Source organism: Primulina eburnea, chromosome 9, assembly GCF_022965805.1.
Source record: "Primulina eburnea isolate SZY01 chromosome 9, ASM2296580v1, whole genome shotgun sequence".
In the NCBI taxonomy this organism is placed as follows: domain Eukaryota; kingdom Viridiplantae; phylum Streptophyta; class Magnoliopsida; order Lamiales; family Gesneriaceae; genus Primulina; species Primulina eburnea.
The window spans coordinates 11,404,461-11,422,349 of NC_133109.1; the positions used below are offsets into that span (position 1 = coordinate 11,404,461).

The 17,889-nt window shown below is 39.9% G+C and overlaps 3 protein-coding genes and 1 long non-coding RNA gene across 4 annotated transcripts in view; 1 reads left to right on the forward strand and 3 right to left on the reverse strand.

Moving 5' to 3' along the window:
* LOC140841265 (uncharacterized) overlaps window positions 1-5,276 on the forward strand; it is a 28,934-nt gene extending 23,658 nt beyond the window's left edge. The window contains exon 2 of the long non-coding RNA XR_012120114.1: window positions 4,031-5,276. This is a non-coding gene — a long non-coding RNA (uncharacterized lncRNA). The remainder of the gene's footprint in view (window positions 1-4,030) is intronic.
* A 239-nt stretch (window positions 5,277-5,515) lies between these two features.
* Window positions 5,516-7,785, reverse strand: LOC140841264 (glutaredoxin-like). The gene is made up of 5 exons (XM_073208542.1): window positions 7,338-7,785; window positions 7,137-7,210; window positions 6,474-6,548; window positions 6,068-6,094; window positions 5,516-5,798 (listed from the first exon to the last, which is right to left on the reverse strand). Exons 1-5 carry the CDS (start codon window positions 7,607-7,609, stop codon window positions 5,722-5,724), a joined length of 525 nt encoding a protein of 174 aa, XP_073064643.1. The 5' UTR covers window positions 7,610-7,785; the 3' UTR covers window positions 5,516-5,721.
* A 485-nt stretch (window positions 7,786-8,270) lies between these two features.
* LOC140840422 (probable indole-3-pyruvate monooxygenase YUCCA5) lies at window positions 8,271-17,732 on the reverse strand. Its single transcript, XM_073207620.1, has 3 exons — window positions 17,027-17,732; window positions 8,752-9,123; window positions 8,271-8,645 (listed from the first exon to the last, which is right to left on the reverse strand). The coding sequence occupies exons 1-2, from the start codon at window positions 17,687-17,689 to the stop codon at window positions 9,055-9,057; spliced, it is 732 nt and encodes a 243-aa protein (XP_073063721.1). The 5' UTR covers window positions 17,690-17,732; the 3' UTR covers window positions 8,271-8,645; window positions 8,752-9,054.
* LOC140840720 (probable indole-3-pyruvate monooxygenase YUCCA9) lies at window positions 8,406-9,009 on the reverse strand. Its single transcript, XM_073207891.1, has 2 exons — window positions 8,752-9,009; window positions 8,406-8,645 (listed from the first exon to the last, which is right to left on the reverse strand). The coding sequence occupies exons 1-2, from the start codon at window positions 9,007-9,009 to the stop codon at window positions 8,406-8,408; spliced, it is 498 nt and encodes a 165-aa protein (XP_073063992.1).
* Window positions 17,733-17,889: the final 157 nt, after the last annotated feature.

Sequence of the window (17,889 nt, forward strand, 5' to 3'; positions counted from 1 at the left end):
CCGAAAAAGTGAAGCTAATTCAAAAGAAGATGAAGGCAGCACAAGACAGACAGGCCAAGTATGCCAATGTGCGACGTAGACCATTGGTATTTGAGGTTGGAGATAGAGTATTCTTAAAGATTTCACCTTTCAGAGGAGTTGTCAGATTTGGCAAGAAAGGAAAATTATCTCCACGATATATTGGGCCTTATGAGATTCTCGAGAAGATAGGAGATCGTGCCTATCGACTAGCCTTATCGCCTTCATTATCAGGAATACATGATGTCTTTCATGTATCGTTACTAAGAAAGTATCTTCCTGATGCTTCACATGCTATTCAACCAGACGAGGCCGAACTGGATGAGACGTTGAGCTATATTGAAAAACCGATTCAGATTATCGATCGTAAAGAAAAGCAACTCAGAACGAAGACGATTCCACTTGTGAAAGTACAATGGACTCGTCATGGTGTAGAAGAAGCAACCGGGGAGACTGAATCAGATATGAGACAAGAATTCCCAGAGTTGTTTCGATGATGTAAATTTTTATACAGTTCTGTATATATACTCCTTGTTGATACGAATAAAATACCTGTGATTTCGAGGAAGAAATCGTATCTTAGGAGGGGAGAAATGTAATGCCCAAGATTTTATATCATGTTAATCGGAGATTATTGATTATTAGTGGACACGATTATAACCCGGACCATTTTGAGATTAATTTGAGAAGACTAAATTGTTGGGCGAAGATGGCGCGCCCGGGCGGAAGTTTTTAACCGCCCGAGCGCGAGTGCCTAGTGGAAGAGGGCCGAGAGTTACTCGCTCGGGCGGAAGTTTGTGCTCGCCTGAGCGAGACTGCTTGAATTTTCGAGGGCCGAGAGTTACTCGCCCGGGCGGAAACTTATGTCCGCCCGAGCGAGAGACGTGTTCGGTGAAAGAATGGGCCACGTCGTGTAATGCATGCAAGGTATATATATATATGTATATCCTTGCTTCAGAAACGAGAAAATGAAAGGAAATCGAGAAATCAAAGCCAACCTCGTATTTTGATCTTAAATTGAGATTTTGCGAAAATCCGTCCGTCCAAATTTAAATCCGACTTCGGTACCGAGTTCCTATCGACGTAGGCTACAACTGGACGTAAGTTTTACTACGTTTTGACATGTTTTGAAATTATGATGTTGTTAGAATTGAATACACGTCATATATGTTATTCTTGACATGTTAGACAGCGTAGAATCGAAGTCAGATTAAGAAACGGACTGAATATGGAATTGTTATGAATTTCAGAATGAAATTGACTAGAGTTGACATCAGATTTGGATGGTGGTTGATTGTAAACGTTTGAAATTGATATAGACTGATATAGTATTATCAGTATCGCAAGATTGTACGGTTGTACCGTCAGAATTTGATAAAACAGAGATGTTATGATTTGATTAGAATATTGATACAGAATATTGATATTGTCATTGCCAGATTGAACAGTGACAGACTTCGAATCAAGACTTTGATTGTATCAGATCAACAGCAAGAAAGGTATAAATAAATGTTGATTCGGGATTGCACAACTCGAGTTAGGTTTGACTTGAGTTTCCCTAAATCACATACTTTACTTTATTGCATTGATATTTGCAGATTATCAGATTGATATGTGCATGTATTGACTTAGAACAGGGTCAGAGTCCGAGTCTAGGGCAGACAGCCTAGCTAGGGCAGAACCGCCGAGTCTTTCTCAGAACCGATAAGACTCTAGACTTACGGTGTATCGACGAGCTTTAGATGTAGATCGACGTCTATCTCAGACACACTCGATACAGCATACCAAAGTCTAAATTAGATTGGGATCCCTAGATTTGAGATAAGATAAGATTAGATCACGAGTCATTAATTCATGTAATCGGATTAGATACATGTTTTGATGTTTGTTTATGCTTTTATATATGTTTTATATGATTGCATATAATACATTGTTTATACTAGGATATTTATATCTCACCGGAGTTATCCGGCTGTTGTCTTGTTTGTATGTGTGCATGACAACAGGTGGGACAGGTACAGGGTCACAGAGATGAAGACAGACTGAGATTAGAGTGGTGATACCGGACTTGGACTAGAGCTAGGGTTTAAACACTTGATAATAGTTGTTGAACCTGAGTGTGTATGTTTGTATATTTTATCAGATTTATGCTTTTATACTGATATGTATAGGAGTTTGATTCCATTACCTTCCGCATTTTAAAAAAAAAAAAAATTTAGACCCTGTTTATTATACTTGATTAATTAGTCCCAATCATGATTAAAAAGATGATTAGCGTCCGGGTCCCCACAACAATGTCCCCTACCAATGAAACATGGTACTCACATCGCAGATACTAGTCTCTAACTCGAGTGGCCTATATCCTTCTTAGTGGCGGCTGAATCGACTAGGAACAGTTTAGAATATACAGTATTACAAATATGAGTTTCATGATACTCATCATATGAGCATCTCATATTCTTTCTACTATTTGTATATTCAAGGACTTTATCTATGCAACTCGCATGGGTATAAAGATAAAGATGCGCCAAATTAATAAATTCAAATATTATTAAAAATAAAGATCGTTTATACAAAGAGTTTCATCGTGAACAGTCGGCCAACATTTGGCTCGACGTGCACCTACTCTAACACTTGTACCCCCTACAAGCCCATTAAACATATTATCCACCATATTTAATTTATTAATTAATCAACTCAACTTTTGAGCTTAATAAATTAAATACATTATAAATTCAACATTTGAATCTATTATTTAAATTATAAATTCAACTCCTTGAATTTTTATCACCTCCAAAATTTAATATTTAATAAACTCAACATTTGAGTTTAATAAATTAAATTCTCAAATTTTATAAATTCAACTACTTGAATTTATTCTCTCAAAATTTAATTATCATAAATTCAACACCTTGAATTTACTATATAATATAAATTCAACTTCTTGAATTTATTCTCTCAACGAGAACGAACGATCCAGTACTTGTGTGACCCTCAATGGTTCAAGGATACAGCTAGACGTGGATTCACAACTCTTTGTGATTCAGGACATAATCCTTTATTCAGGCTTACCTTAGTTAGCCCCATTCTTTTCATCAACACCTTGATCAAGAATGTCAGAACTCATTTCTGATTGCACCCATCGGATCATGGTAAGAGCGTCTAGTAGCATCGCCCCATGATCCCCTAGGTATCACTGATAGTGCCTGCAAGAACCAGTCGATTATGATTAACGTACAGTACGGTCCCTTCATCTCATATATCCCGATCGAATCTGCAATCATTGGTTCATCAAGAGTTGCATATTAATTCGATAACTATGTGATAACTTTAATAGTGGCATCGCGTGTACTATTTGGAGAACTCCTTCACCAATGTACATCTCATACTCTGGCTAGAGATTCCATGCACTATTATTACATAAGATCACATAGGATATCTACACCCGTAGGTGAGCGGTGAATCCCCGACTACAATGCACTGGCTCCTATATGTGTCGCAACTATACCCAACCTCGCCACCTGATGACTCTCCTGGAGCCGGTAAACGAGTCAAAGCACAGCCCTAACATATAGAGCCTCAGTGTTGTCCCGGGTCGTAAAGACTAATGGTGTACAATCATAACCACGGACTTATCCTCTCGATGAATGATAACCACTTGGAAAGTCCGAGGGAAGGTTGTTCAGTATAATCATCATATGACTACTCATCTGTATGTTTGGACATGCTAGTCTCGAGCTCAAGCGACCTTTATCCATGTTTTAGGCGGCTGAATCGACTAGGAACGAATTTAGAATATGCAGTGTTTACAAATGAGTTTCAACATCGAATTACGATTCATTTGTATTAAAGCATAATCAAGGATTTTATCTATGCTGCTTGCATGAGTATACAGATAAAGTATTACGAAACCATTAAAAGTTAAATTATATTAAAATAAAGATTGTTTATTTCACTTGAGTCAATAAATTCCCTAACCAACCGTTGGCTTGCAGGGCATCTACTCTAACAGGTATATCCCTCTGGATGTTACCACTTCCTCCGGGCATTGCGCATGAGGGCGACTCTGTCGCATTACTTGGCCTGGAAACCCCATTAGGTAGCCTTGGAAGAAACAATTTCGACACAGCTATGATATAGGAATAACCAATAGATTACACAAATAAGAATTGGCTGCTCTGTGCATTTTCAAGAAACATTTTACACAAAATGATGCGAATTAGTTATACAACTTGGAACAACCTGTAGCATGACATTTTCTTCATCTGGAGAACCACGAGAGTTCTATAAAACTATCATTGTGAAGTTTTAAGAGGGTCGGACCAACACGTCTGATGCCATGATAAATTATGAATAGTAATAATGCAGTGAAATGCTAGGGAATAAAAAAAAAAAGCAAAGGAGTAATGTGATTCGTCCGTAGCCTGCCCCATGAACAAATGACTCAGAAAACACACTTCTTTTCTATATGAATTTTGAACATTGTCAATACCTCTTATAAATACACAAGAAAATATCTTAGGAACATAAATTATAAGAGGAAATGACCGAAACAAAATCATAAGAATTGCAGAATTATGGAATCAAATATGATATCATATAACATATTTTATTTTCTAAAAATACATGGCTACAAACTAGTATTATAACAGTCACTTTGATATCCAAATTAAGGCTCTCTTTGGTCAACAACTTTAAATACATTTTTAGTGTTTTACAATTTTTTTGTACAAGTTAATGAAAATATTCTTTAAAAAACTGTTATCAAGTATAGTTTCACAAGAATTATTGAGTGGTTTAAGGTTGCTTTTTGATATTTTTAGAATAATATAAGAAGTTGCAATTTGCAACTGTAAAAAAGCTTTTATAGAATGGTTGTTCAGACGCATATTACTTCTTAAAGCAACTTTTAAAAACTTTCAAAATTTGTAAAATATATTTTTATAAAACCGTCTTACAAATAATTGTCCAAACGGAGCCTATGATTCTTGATATGATCATGCCTGAACTAGATGATATAGAATGATGTACTCGCTGGTAAAAGAACATTTTGTACTATTTTGCAGTGCATGGATAAAAAATCATGAATCACGATACTCTTAATATCAATTCATGACAAAATAAACAATTAATTAATACAAGAAGAAATGGCAAGTGATATTCCAGTCTAGTGTAAAGAATGTACCTTAGCCACATTGGTTTACTGATTTTTCTTCATTGCTGGAGAAGTGCAATAAATATATGAACCTGATAGAACATACAGGGCATCTTAGCTTTCGAGGCATCTTCTGGCAGTGAAGAACAGAAGACCACCACAGAAGAATCCAATCAGATGCTAAAAATTAATGACAAATAAGGAGTGCATTTGACGAAACAAGTTGTTTGCTCTCATAAAAAAATTAAAGAATAGCCTTACTAAAATGAAATATAATTGACAAAAAAGGACATAAGTAGCTTCAACAAATGTGGAAAAATCATACACATAGTTGACAGTGTATTCATCAGAAAAGAATTAACTTGCATTTACGCAGACATGTGTCCTGAAAAGATAAAGAATTTCATGGTTATGAAACTTAGGAACAAACATAATAGTACAATTTTTCTATTGAATCCAAGGATAAACAGTAGCATATTTTGTCGCAGAACTACGAGAACTCTCAATGCACGAGTAGAACTGGTACACATAACAACAAAAAATCAAGACTAGCTCTCTGACTTTTTGGCACCAGCTTCGGCCAACAGAGGCTCAAGTTTTCCTTCTTGATGCAGCTGGACAGTATCTGAACAAAATACAATGAGGCAAGTAAAAATTTCAGGGGCCATACAGCATTTATTTAAAGCAAATTCTCCCATTATTTGCATTAATTGAGCCAATCACCCCGAAAGATTTAGAAGCCCTTGCTGATTCAGTGATCACCCTATACACAATTGTTTCTTTTCTTCACCGGTAAACATAAGAAATTAGGAATTGCGTTTTAAATTACATTCAGAAAGTATCTAAATTTAGATTAGGTACAACCATCAACTTAATGTTCATAAAGATATATACCTGTACAGCCACCGATATGCTTGCTCCCTGGGAAAGAAAAAGAAATAATTGGTTATAGATAAACTTGAATATATACTGTATAAACAAGGATAACCGAAAGAAAAAATGATGCAACTCCCTAATGGATATAGGAATAAAAAAAATTATTACTCTTTATCAATCAATGCTTGTCGTAATCACTTTCAAGACAGATTAACTATTAAATTAAATTCATTAATCTTCTGAAAGTAGCGTATTGTTGATCGAAAAGGCACTTCTTGGTCTTTCATGCGGATATAGCTAATAGCTATTATAAAGCATTAAAACAGAATGGCACATAACAAACTGAGATGAACACGTGATTTGAATTGTCACATCATAAACAAAAGAAATACACACAACATTGATAATTGTTGATAATTCTCACCTATAAACACATTGGGAACAGTGGACTGTCCAGTTAGCTTTTCCAAAGCCTTCTGTAGATCTTGTCCCTGAGAGCCTGAATATCAGAAAAATTTCATGTAACACCCACCAGTTATTCGGGCTCACTTCTAACATCAGTTTTCTTGATATAGAATTCATTTTTACACTCTCACCATAAAATCTTTTCAGGTTGGACAATTCATTCCTCTTTACTCATAAACAATTCAAAAAATCCCTTAGAAAAATACTGGGACAAAGGATCAAGGTCTTTCTGAATAAATGAGTTGCAAATTACGTTCTTCAAGGAAACAAAATGAACTAAAATCCAAGAAATAGACTAAAGCAAATCGTGCCAGCTCCATCTCACTTGTTGGGAAGCATGCCTTTAAACATTACGCACTCAAAAAATAAATAAAAGAAACGACCAAGCATTTCTTTGTGAAGTGAAATTGTTGAAATTTATGTAGATTGGAATGACTTAAAGTTCACAACTATTTTTCACATGTTCATAACTATTTTTCACATGTAACAGTTGTTCAAATCGATGATATTATTTTCAAGACGTAAGGAAAGTATCACTGCAAGCATCATACAGGTTAAGCAGATACAATTTTAATTCTCTAAGAGTCATAATCTGTAGTGAAAAAAGAATGAATAGTAATACCTAATTGATCCAACTCAATAACAAATGGCTCGACGCCAACACTCTTCAATAAATACTTCACCTCCGATGAGAACCTTTGATCATAAAATTCAAAAAGCCCAATTACCAAATCGAAGAAAAGAATCGACAAAAAAAATTCACAGAAATCACAAATCATCCTATAAAGAAACAAAATGTATACTAATCAAAGTGGACACTTACGAGCACCAAGTTTTGGAGTAAACGACAACTGGGTTTCCTGCGACGGTCTTCTTGACGGTGTCTTCCGTTCCCTGTCCGAATGACGCAGAACACATCGGCCGCATCTTGATGAGCTGCGAATTTCTTGAAATGGTTTTGCTTAGTTTAACATTATTGCCCGAGTAAAAAGTTGAAACAACATTAGGGAGGCGATAAAGAGCGGCAAATTGGGTACGAAAAGAGAGGGAATCGAAGCCCTTTGCGAGCTGAGACGCCCCCGACATTGACGCCATTATCAGCAAATTCCGCTAAAATTGGCCAATTCACGCCCCTTTACGTCTTCGTTACGCCAATCGAAATTTCGAGAGCCTCGGGTTTACCAAGTTGTTGAATTGTTATCCAAATTTGGAGGGTTAGGTTTAATGAAACGCTGAGGAAGAAAGAAGAACGTTATCAATAATTTTTTTAAAAAATTGTCATTATATTGTCCTTATGTTTCCATGAAAGAACAAAATATTTATTTGATTTGCACTTATAAACTACTGATATTTTTTATTTTTGAATTATTTTAGTCAAGAAAAATGAAGTTCTTAGGTAAAATGAGAAGAATAAATTGTTCAATTTTTGTAAATAGACAAGAATAGGTTTCTAGTGAGACGATTTCATGAATTTTTTTCTGTGAGACGGGTCAACCCTACCGATATTCGCAATAAAAAGTAATACTCTTAGCATAAAAGTAATATTTTTTCATGGATGATCTAAATAAGAGACTCGTCTCACAAAATACGACATGTAACACCGTCTCATACAAGTTTTTGTCACGGATAAAAAGTGCTTCTTTCATTGGCTGATTATCATACAAGTAGTCATGAATGGAAATGTGAAGACAAGTCCTGATCTTCCTAGCTATGCAAAATGCCAAAAATTCAAATTTTGGGTCTTTTATATATGGTTTCTATTATTTGAATTTTACATTATCGGTTTTAGTAACATTTCTCCAGTTTTTTATTTGTTCTATACACCCTTGTACACTCAAGGATTTGGCAAAAAAAAACATTAGAGAGAAAAATGGAAGCCAAGAAAGAAATTTCAAGGCCCCTTTGATTGAAAAGTTGTAATGAATCTTCTTTGGATGGGGACTCCTTGCTTCTTATGCCTCAAATTATGTCTCCAAAGGCCTCCAATATCTTGGGATATTTTCGTGGCGTATGTGGATATACCGGATAACCCTCTCCTCGCGAATCCAACGACGTAGAGTCCATCTTTTCCTTTCCATCCATTTGGGAATGGAGCATTTGGAAACCCGTTGTTGGAAAAGAATTCAGTTTCCTGTACCAAATTAAGACTACATATATCATCTCTTTATTAAATAAAAATATAATGGTAAACAAGTATAGATGTAGTGGTTATTAGTTTCGATCTTAGTTTGTCTCACCTGCAGCCAAAAAGGGACGTTACTGCAGTATCCAGTCGCCAGAATAACCGAATCGATCTCAAGTTTTTCGCCATTAAGAAGCTCGACCATGTCGCGCGTAAACTTCTTAATGCCAGGGACAACTCGGATATCCCTTGTTTTGATTCGCTCAAGTGCACCAATGTCTAGAACTGGAGTCTTCCCTTGAGTGTTCTTCAGCTCCAATGGTCCAACAGATGGCCGTTTCAGCCCGTATTTCACGACGTTTCCGAGTATCATCCATGCTAAAACTAGCAAAATCTTGTCCACCACCCACAGTGGTAGTCATTTTAACATCAACATTGCAAGCTCAAACGATGACTTTCCAAATATCTCCCTCGGCAGTACATGAACCTAAAATATCAAGCATAGAGAATGACGGGTTATACACTGGACAAGGTAGGAAACTGTGACACCCCGATCCTCTTTTAAAATAAATACGCAGCGGAAATAAAATTTTCTCTTTAAAATATACGGAAGGAGTTTCAAAATACATTTCATCAAACATCTTTACAAAATAAATACATGATCATTTAAATGACATAACAAAAACAAAACATCATTCCTATGATCATGCCAAAATCCTCCTTCCAACGGTGTATGCATATGACCCCCGATCTACAGTCAACGTCCCGAGGCACCACTCTGATCTGCATCACATGAAAATAACTGAAATGAGAATAAATCTCAGCAAGTGGAACTCTTATATAACAATGAACAATAACTCTGTAAAACATCTCTTTGAAATCATAAATACCATCAACTCTGAACTGTAAACTCTGAATATCAATAATATAGCAATAGCATAAAATATGATGGTATTTCTCTTTTGCTCTGGGGATTGATATCAATAGTATCTCTGCTCTGGGGTTGCTCGTATCCCAAATCGATATAAATACCGATAACTCTGAGGGATATAAGCCTCTGGGCGATGATCATCTAATATTGCATGCAATCTCTGACTATGTATTTATCAATCCGAAAACATTTAAACTCTTCTCTGGTTTTAACAATCACTTTGAACTCTATATATCTCTTTGTATTCCCTTTAATCAATAATGAGACATACAATGCCTCCAATACATATAACAATACATACTATGGATCAAATGAAAGGGAATAACACCATAAACTCTTTGAAACACATACATATAAAATCATGTGAGCAAAAGGAATGAATTTCCACTTACAAACCACAACAAACACCTCAACTTAGCTCTTGATCACCACCTACAACAAATAATCCACAAATAACACCAATATCAACTAAATATCCAAGATTACAAGCTAAATAATCCATAAATCCACATAAACAACCAACCTAAACAACTCTTAATTTACAACCTTAACAGAATCGCACCAAAAACTTACCCAAGCTTCCTAGCACCAAGGAGAACGTCGATCTCAAGTCGAAATTCTAAACAAACGCTTGAATCGAAGATAGGAAGTGAAAGAAATGACCAAAAACCCTAGAAATGGAGAGAAAAGTCGAGAATGGAGGAGAAAAGAAAGAGAAAGTATGGCCAACCACTCCAAAAAGTAGCTTAAAAACTCGCCCATACCTTCACCGCGGGTGCGCCAACACAAGGACCGCGGGTGCGCAATGGTTACGGCATTCTCAAAAATTCTGGAACACGAACAGCGCGGGTGCGGCACTGCAAACAGCGCGGGTGCGGTCTCCACCGCAGGGGCGGTCTCTACATCACCGCGGGTGCGGTGTGCTCACGGCATTCCAACTCCAAAACAGCACAGTACACCGCGGGGGCACTCCAGTTAAGAGCGCGGGTGCACTCAAGCCACGGCCAAGCACTATTCCCATGCAACTAGAATCGATCCGAAACTCTGAAACGAACAACCAACATCAACTAACACCTCAAGACAATAAAACTAACAATACTATAGCCCAAAAATACAACTCTGAACATCTAATCAAATATCCCAAATAACAAACGAAACTTAAATCGTAACGTACACTGGGCTCGGCTATTACAATCTCCCCCCCTTAAGGGAATTTCGTCCGCGAAATTGACGTCACGGCACGAACAACTCAGGATACTTCTCTCTCATCTCATCCTCTGGTTCCCACGTAGCCTCCTCTAACAAATGGTTCCTCCAAAGAACTTTGACAATGCCGATCTCTTTGTTCCTCAGAACTCTAACTGTGCGATCCAAAATCTGAATCGGAATCTCTTGATACGTTAAATTCGGCGTCAAGTCCAATGGCTCATGGCGTACAACATGGGAAGGATCTGTAACATACTTCCTGATCATCGAAACGTGAAACACATTATGAACTCTGTCAAGATCTGGAGGTAGGGCTAATCTGTAGGCTCTGTCACCAACTCTGTCCAAAATCTCGAATGGACCAATAAATCTAGAACTCAACTTGCCCTTCTTGCCAAATCTCATCACACCCTTGAGAGGTGCTATCTTCAGAAACACGTGGTCGCCAATCTCGAACTGCAAAGGTCTGCGACGAACATCTGCATAGCTCTTCTGTCTGGACTGGGCAGTCTTCATCCTTTCTCTGATAACAGCAACAACATCAGCAGTCTGCTGGACCAACTCTGGTCCCAACATCTTCCTCTCACCAACCTCGTCCCAATATAAGGGAGACCTGCACTTCCTGCCATAAAGTGCCTCATACGGTGCCATGCCAATCGATGCCTGGTAGCTATTATTATAAGTGAACTCAGCCAAAGGCAACAAAGAATCCCAGCTACCTGGAAAGTCTATAGTACACGCTCTGAGCATATCCTCAAGAATCTGAATGACTCTCTCTGACTGACCATCACTCTGAGGATGATAGGCTGTACTGAACGCTAATCGCGAACCCATAGCTCTGTGCAAACTCTTCCAAAACTCTGAAGTAAATCTGGGGTCACGATCAGACACGATCGACACAGGAACACCATGAAGTCTAACAATCTCTGCTATGTAGTCCTCGGCATACTGGTTCATCGAATACGTCGTCTTGACTGGAAGAAAGTGCGCTGACTTAGTCAATCGATCAACGATAACCCAAATAGAATTGAAACCTCTCCGCACTCTGGGAAGACCAGTCACGAAATCCATCGTAATATGCTCCCACTTCCACTGAGGAATCGGCAACGACAACAATGTCCCAGCAGGTCTCTGGTGCTCAATCTTCACCTGCTGACAAGTAAGGCACTGAGAAATGAACACGGCAACATCCTTCTTCATACCTGGCCACCAGTAGAGTCGACGAAGATCCTGATACATCTTCGTACTGCCTGGATGAATCGAATACGGCGCGGTATGAGCCTCTGTCAGAATATCTTTACGAATATCGTCGCCAGAAGGAACACAAATACGACCTCTGAAAGTCACCAAACCATCACCATTCAAGGCAAACTCTGAATTACCTCTAATCTCTGCTCTATCTCTCAACTCTGTCAACTGAACATCAGTCGACTGCTCTCTACGAATCCTGTCCGTCAATGAAGATCGAATAACTAACGCTGAAAGACGAGCAATGGTGCCTGGAATCACCAGATCAATATCCTCTCTCTGCAAATCCATCAGTAACGGTCTCTGAATCAAAGAACTCAATGAAACACTCGACTTGCGGCTTAAAGCATCAGCCACAACATTCGCCTTCCCTGGGTGATAACTGATAGTCACATCGTAATCTTTGACCAGCTCTAACCACCTCCTCTGCCGCATATTGAGCTCTTTCTGCGAGAACAGATACTTCAAACTCTTGTGGTCTGTGAAGATCTCACACTTTTCGCCATACAGATAATGTCTCCAAATCTTAAGGGCGAAAACCACAGCTGCTAGCTCCAAATCGTGCGTCGGATAATTCTTCTCATAATCCTTCAACTGGCGAGAAGCATAGGCAATGACCTTACCTCTCTGCATCAACACTGCACCGAGACCCTTCTTCGACGCATCGGTAAAGACCACAAAATCCTCTGAACCACTGGGCAATGCGAGAATAGGAGCTGACGTCAATCTATCCTTCAACTCCTGAAATGCGCTCTGGCAATCTATAGACCACTCGAACTTCACAGTCTTCCTTGTCAGATTGGACAATGGCAGGGCAATCTTGGAAAAATCCGAAATAAAACGACGATAATAACCCGCCAAACCAAGGAAACTGCGTACCTCTGAAACAGTCGTAGGAATAGGCCACTTCTGAATCGCCTCTATCTTCATCGGATCAACAGCAATGCCATCCCTCGAAACGACATGGCCTAGAAAAGAAATCTGATCCAGCCAAAACTCACACTTCTTCAACTTAGCAAACAACCTCCGCTCTCTCAGCAACTGGAGAACAACTCTGAGATGCTCTGAATGAAGCTCTCTGGTCTTGGAATAGATCAATATATCGTCGATAAAGACAATGACGAAGCTATCCAAATACGGCTTGAACACACGGTTCATCAGGTCCATGAAAACAGAAGGGGCATTGGTCAAACCAAAAGACATCACGAGAAACTCATAGTGACCATACCTGGTCCTGAAAGCCGTCTTAGGGATATCAGACTCCCTAACCTTCAACTGATAGTAACCAGACCGAAGATCAATCTTCGAGAAAACAGTGGCACCCTGGAGTTGGTCAAATAGATCGTCAATCCGTGGCAACGGATACTTGTTCTTGATCGTCACTTTGTTGAGCTCTCTGTAATCGATACACAGACGCAAAGACCCGTCCTTCTTCTTAACAAATAGAACCGGAGCTCCCCAAGGCGAAGAACTCGGACGAATGAAACCCTTATCTAGAAGATCCTGCAACTGCGTCTTCAACTCTTTCATCTCGGTAGGAGCCATCCTATACGGAGCCTTAGAAATAGGAACCGTACCTGGAGCAAGATCAATAACAAACTCTACATCCCTATCCGGCGGCAAACCCGGAACATCATCCTCAAACACATCCGCAAACTCCCTCACCACATCAATATCATCAATATTCAACTTAATCAGTCTATCCATATCCACAACAGATGCTAGAAAAACATCACAACCTCTACACAATAGCCTCTCAGCACCAAGACACGAAATAAAAGGAAGGACCAGCGAAGTACCTGAGCTGGCGAGAACTCCTCCCTGGTCACCATCTGCAAAAGTCACCGACTTAGCAACGCAATCAATAACAGCACGATAGGTCGACAGCCAATCCATGCCAAGAATAACACCAAAGGCAACCATCGGGATCACAATCAAATCAGCAAAGACCTCTCGATCAACAAAACGAACGGGGCACGCATACACTATGGAAGTCGGGCACAAAACATCTCCCGAAGGCAAAACAACACTAAGCTGAAGGGGAATAACAGAAGGAACTATACCCAAAGATCTCAAAAACAATTCAGACATAAAAGAATGAGTAGCACCAGTATCAATCAAAGTAGTAGCTACTCTGCCTGAAATCAAAATGGAACTAGAGATTACAGAAGAATTACGATTAATACCTTCCTTAGTCATCGAAAAGATACGACCCTGCACCTTCTCCTGGCTAGCTCCCCTAGGACAATCTCTGGAAATATGGCCTGGCATGCCACAACGATAACAAGAACGAGTGCCAAATCTACACTCTCCACGATGGGGTCTGCTACACTTGGGACACAAAGATCTCTCAGAATCAGACGGAGCAACTGGCACTGACGGTGGCCTAGGACTCTGATCCACCTTGCCCTTCCCCTTGAATCGATCTCTGCCACGCTGACCTGAACTCTGGCCTCTTTGAACATTAGCCTGGTGCCTCGCCTGTCTCTCCCTGGCGATATCTTTCTCGTCCTGCTCTGCTAGCAACGCCTTGGACACAATCTCCTTGAAAGTCACAGCCTTGGACATATTGATATCACGCCTGATCTCCGCTTTAAGGCCTCGAATGAAGTGAGCACCTTTATCTTTATCACTGGTAGCAATGTACGGAGCAAAAAGGCAACCCTCCTCGAACTTGAGAATATACTCGTCCACATTCAAGCTCCCCTGACGAAGCTCCAAGAATTCTGTGACCTTCCTCGCTCGCAGTGCATCAGGAAAGTACTTGTCGTAGAAAAGATCAGTAAACTCAGACCACTTCAAAGTAGAAACATCAATGCCAACCTTGGTCGCATTCCACCACAAACGTGCAGCTTTAACCAGCATGAAAACAGCACAACTGATACGGTCTCTGTCCTCATAGTGGAGATGATCAAAAATCGCCTCCAAAGCCTTGACCCACTCTACTGCAGCTAAAGGATCGGAGCTGCCTGGAAACTCGGGTGGATCCATCCTCTTAAACGCAGAAAAGATAGCATCAGAACCAACTGCTACTGGAGCAACCTGCCCCCTACCTTGGTCTCTGCCCTGGCCTGCTCCTTGCAGTCTAAGCAACTGCTGGATCTGCTCACTGTGAACCTTAGCCTGCTCCTTCAGTAACTTGCCGAACTCGTCGACAACTCTCGAGGACGAACTATCCTCCCCCTCTGACGCCTTACGCTTAGGAGGCATCCTCTACTCTACAATGCTCACAAGATACCAATCAATACATAACAATAGATAGATGCAAAGAAAACATACCCGGACAGTTGAAAGTAGACGAAGTCATATGCATTGGTCCGAAGAACACCGCTCTGATACCACTAAATGTGACACCCCGATCCTCTTTTAAAATAAATACGCAGCGGAAATAAAATTTTCTCTTTAAAATATACGGAAGGAGTTTCAAAATACATTTCATCAAACATCTTTACAAAATAAATACATGATCATTTAAATGACATAACAAAAACAAAACATCATTCCTATGATCATGCCAAAATCCTCCTTCCAACGGTGTATGCATATGACCCCCGATCTACAGTCAACGTCCCGAGGCACCACTCTGATCTGCATCACATGAAAATAACTGAAATGAGAATAAATCTCAGCAAGTGGAACTCTTATATAACAATGAACAATAACTCTGTAAAACATCTCTTTGAAATCATAAATACCATCAACTCTGAACTGTAAACTCTGAATATCAATAATATAGCAATAGCATAAAATATGATGGTATTTCTCTTTTGCTCTGGGGATTGATATCAATAGTATCTCTGCTCTGGGGTTGCTCGTATCCCAAATCGATATAAATACCGATAACTCTGAGGGATATAAGCCTCTGGGCGATGATCATCTAATATTGCATGCAATCTCTGACTATGTATTTATCAATCCGAAAACATTTAAACTCTTCTCTGGTTTTAACAATCACTTTGAACTCTATATATCTCTTTGTATTCCCTTTAATCAATAATGAGACATACAATGCCTCCAATACATATAACAATACATACTATGGATCAAATGAAAGGGAATAACACCATAAACTCTTTGAAACACATACATATAAAATCATGTGAGCAAAAAGAATGAATTTCCACTTACAAACCACAACAAACACCTCAACTTAGCTCTTGATCACCACCTACAACAAATAATCCACAAATAACACCAATATCAACTAAATATCCAAGATTACAAGCTAAATAATCCATAAATCCACATAAACAACCAACCTAAACAACTCTTAATTTACAACCTTAACAGAATCGCACCAAAAACTTACCCAAGCTTCCTAGCACCAAGGAGAACGTCGATCTCAAGTCGAAATTCTAAACAAACGCTTGAATCGAAGATAGGAAGTGAAAGAAATGACCAAAAACCCTAGAAATGGAGAGAAAAGTCGAGAATGGAGGAGAAAAGAAAGAGAAAGTATGGCCAACCACTCCAAAAAGTAGCTTAAAAACTCGCCCATACCTTCACCGCGGGTGCGCCAACACAAGGACCGCGGGTGCGCAATGGTTACGGCATTCTCAAAAATTCTGGAACACGAACAGCGCGGGTGCGGCACTGCAAACAGCGCGGGTGCGGTCTCCACCGCAGGGGCGGTCTCTACATCACCGCGGGTGCGGTGTGCTCACGGCATTCCAACTCCAAAACAGCACAGTACACCGCGGGGGCACTCCAGTTAAGAGCGCGGGTGCACTCAAGCCACGGCCAAGCACTATTCCCATGCAACTAGAATCGATCCGAAACTCTGAAACGAACAACCAACATCAACTAACACCTCAAGACAATAAAACTAACAATACTATAGCCCAAAAATACAACTCTGAACATCTAATCAAATATCCCAAATAACAAACGAAACTTAAATCGTAACGTACACTGGGCTCGGCTATTACAGAAACATACTTCTTAAAGTGCTTTTTCAGACAAAAAAACAAAATTGAAATATTCTTTTTCTCTATAATATGCTTACCGAGCTTCGAACAACCATTGAAGGCTTGGCCTCGTGGTTGCAAAGATCGAGAGAAACCTCCATGCCTGAGTTCCCACAGCCCACAACCACCACCTTCTTCCCCCTGAAACTCTCCCCACACTTGTAATCACAGGCGTGAATGACTTCCCCTCCGAACTCCTTCAAACCTTCGATATCCGGCACCAGTCGCTCCGCATTCTCCCCTGTCGCCACCACCAGCCACCGGCAAATATACTCTACCTCAGACCCCCCGGCAGAAACGCTCGTCCTCACCCTCCACAACCCGCAGGTTTCGTCGTACCTCGCCTCCTCCACGCACTCATTAAACTGCGGGCTTATGTTGAAATTTTTCGCATACATCTCCAGGTATTCGATGAACTGCTTCATCGTCGGGTACTCGGGGTAATGATCGGGAAATGGGAAATTCGGCAATTGGCAGAATTGTTTCGGGAGATGAAGCTTTAAGCGATTGTAAGTCCGCTTCTGCCAGAGAGATGCTATGCAATCTGCTCGTTCGAGGATCACGAACGGGACGGCTTGCAGCTTCAGGCCGGCGGCCACTGCCAGGCCCGACGGCCCTGCGCCGACAATCACAGGGCCGTTCACCCACACACATCTGCGGGGCAACGAATCATCTTTATCTGTAGGATTACACATTCTCATTCGATCGATAAATCTGTAGTTTCTCAAGTGTATGTGAGCTGTTTATTGCTTTTAGAATTGGAATGAGAGGAGAAGATGGAGGGTGGAGGGGTTTAAATAGAACAACTGAACATTATTATTACATATGAAAGCTCCATGCAAGTGAAGAGGATATTTCTTTTGGCTTAAAACGATGTTTCGATTTTGACTATACATGTATA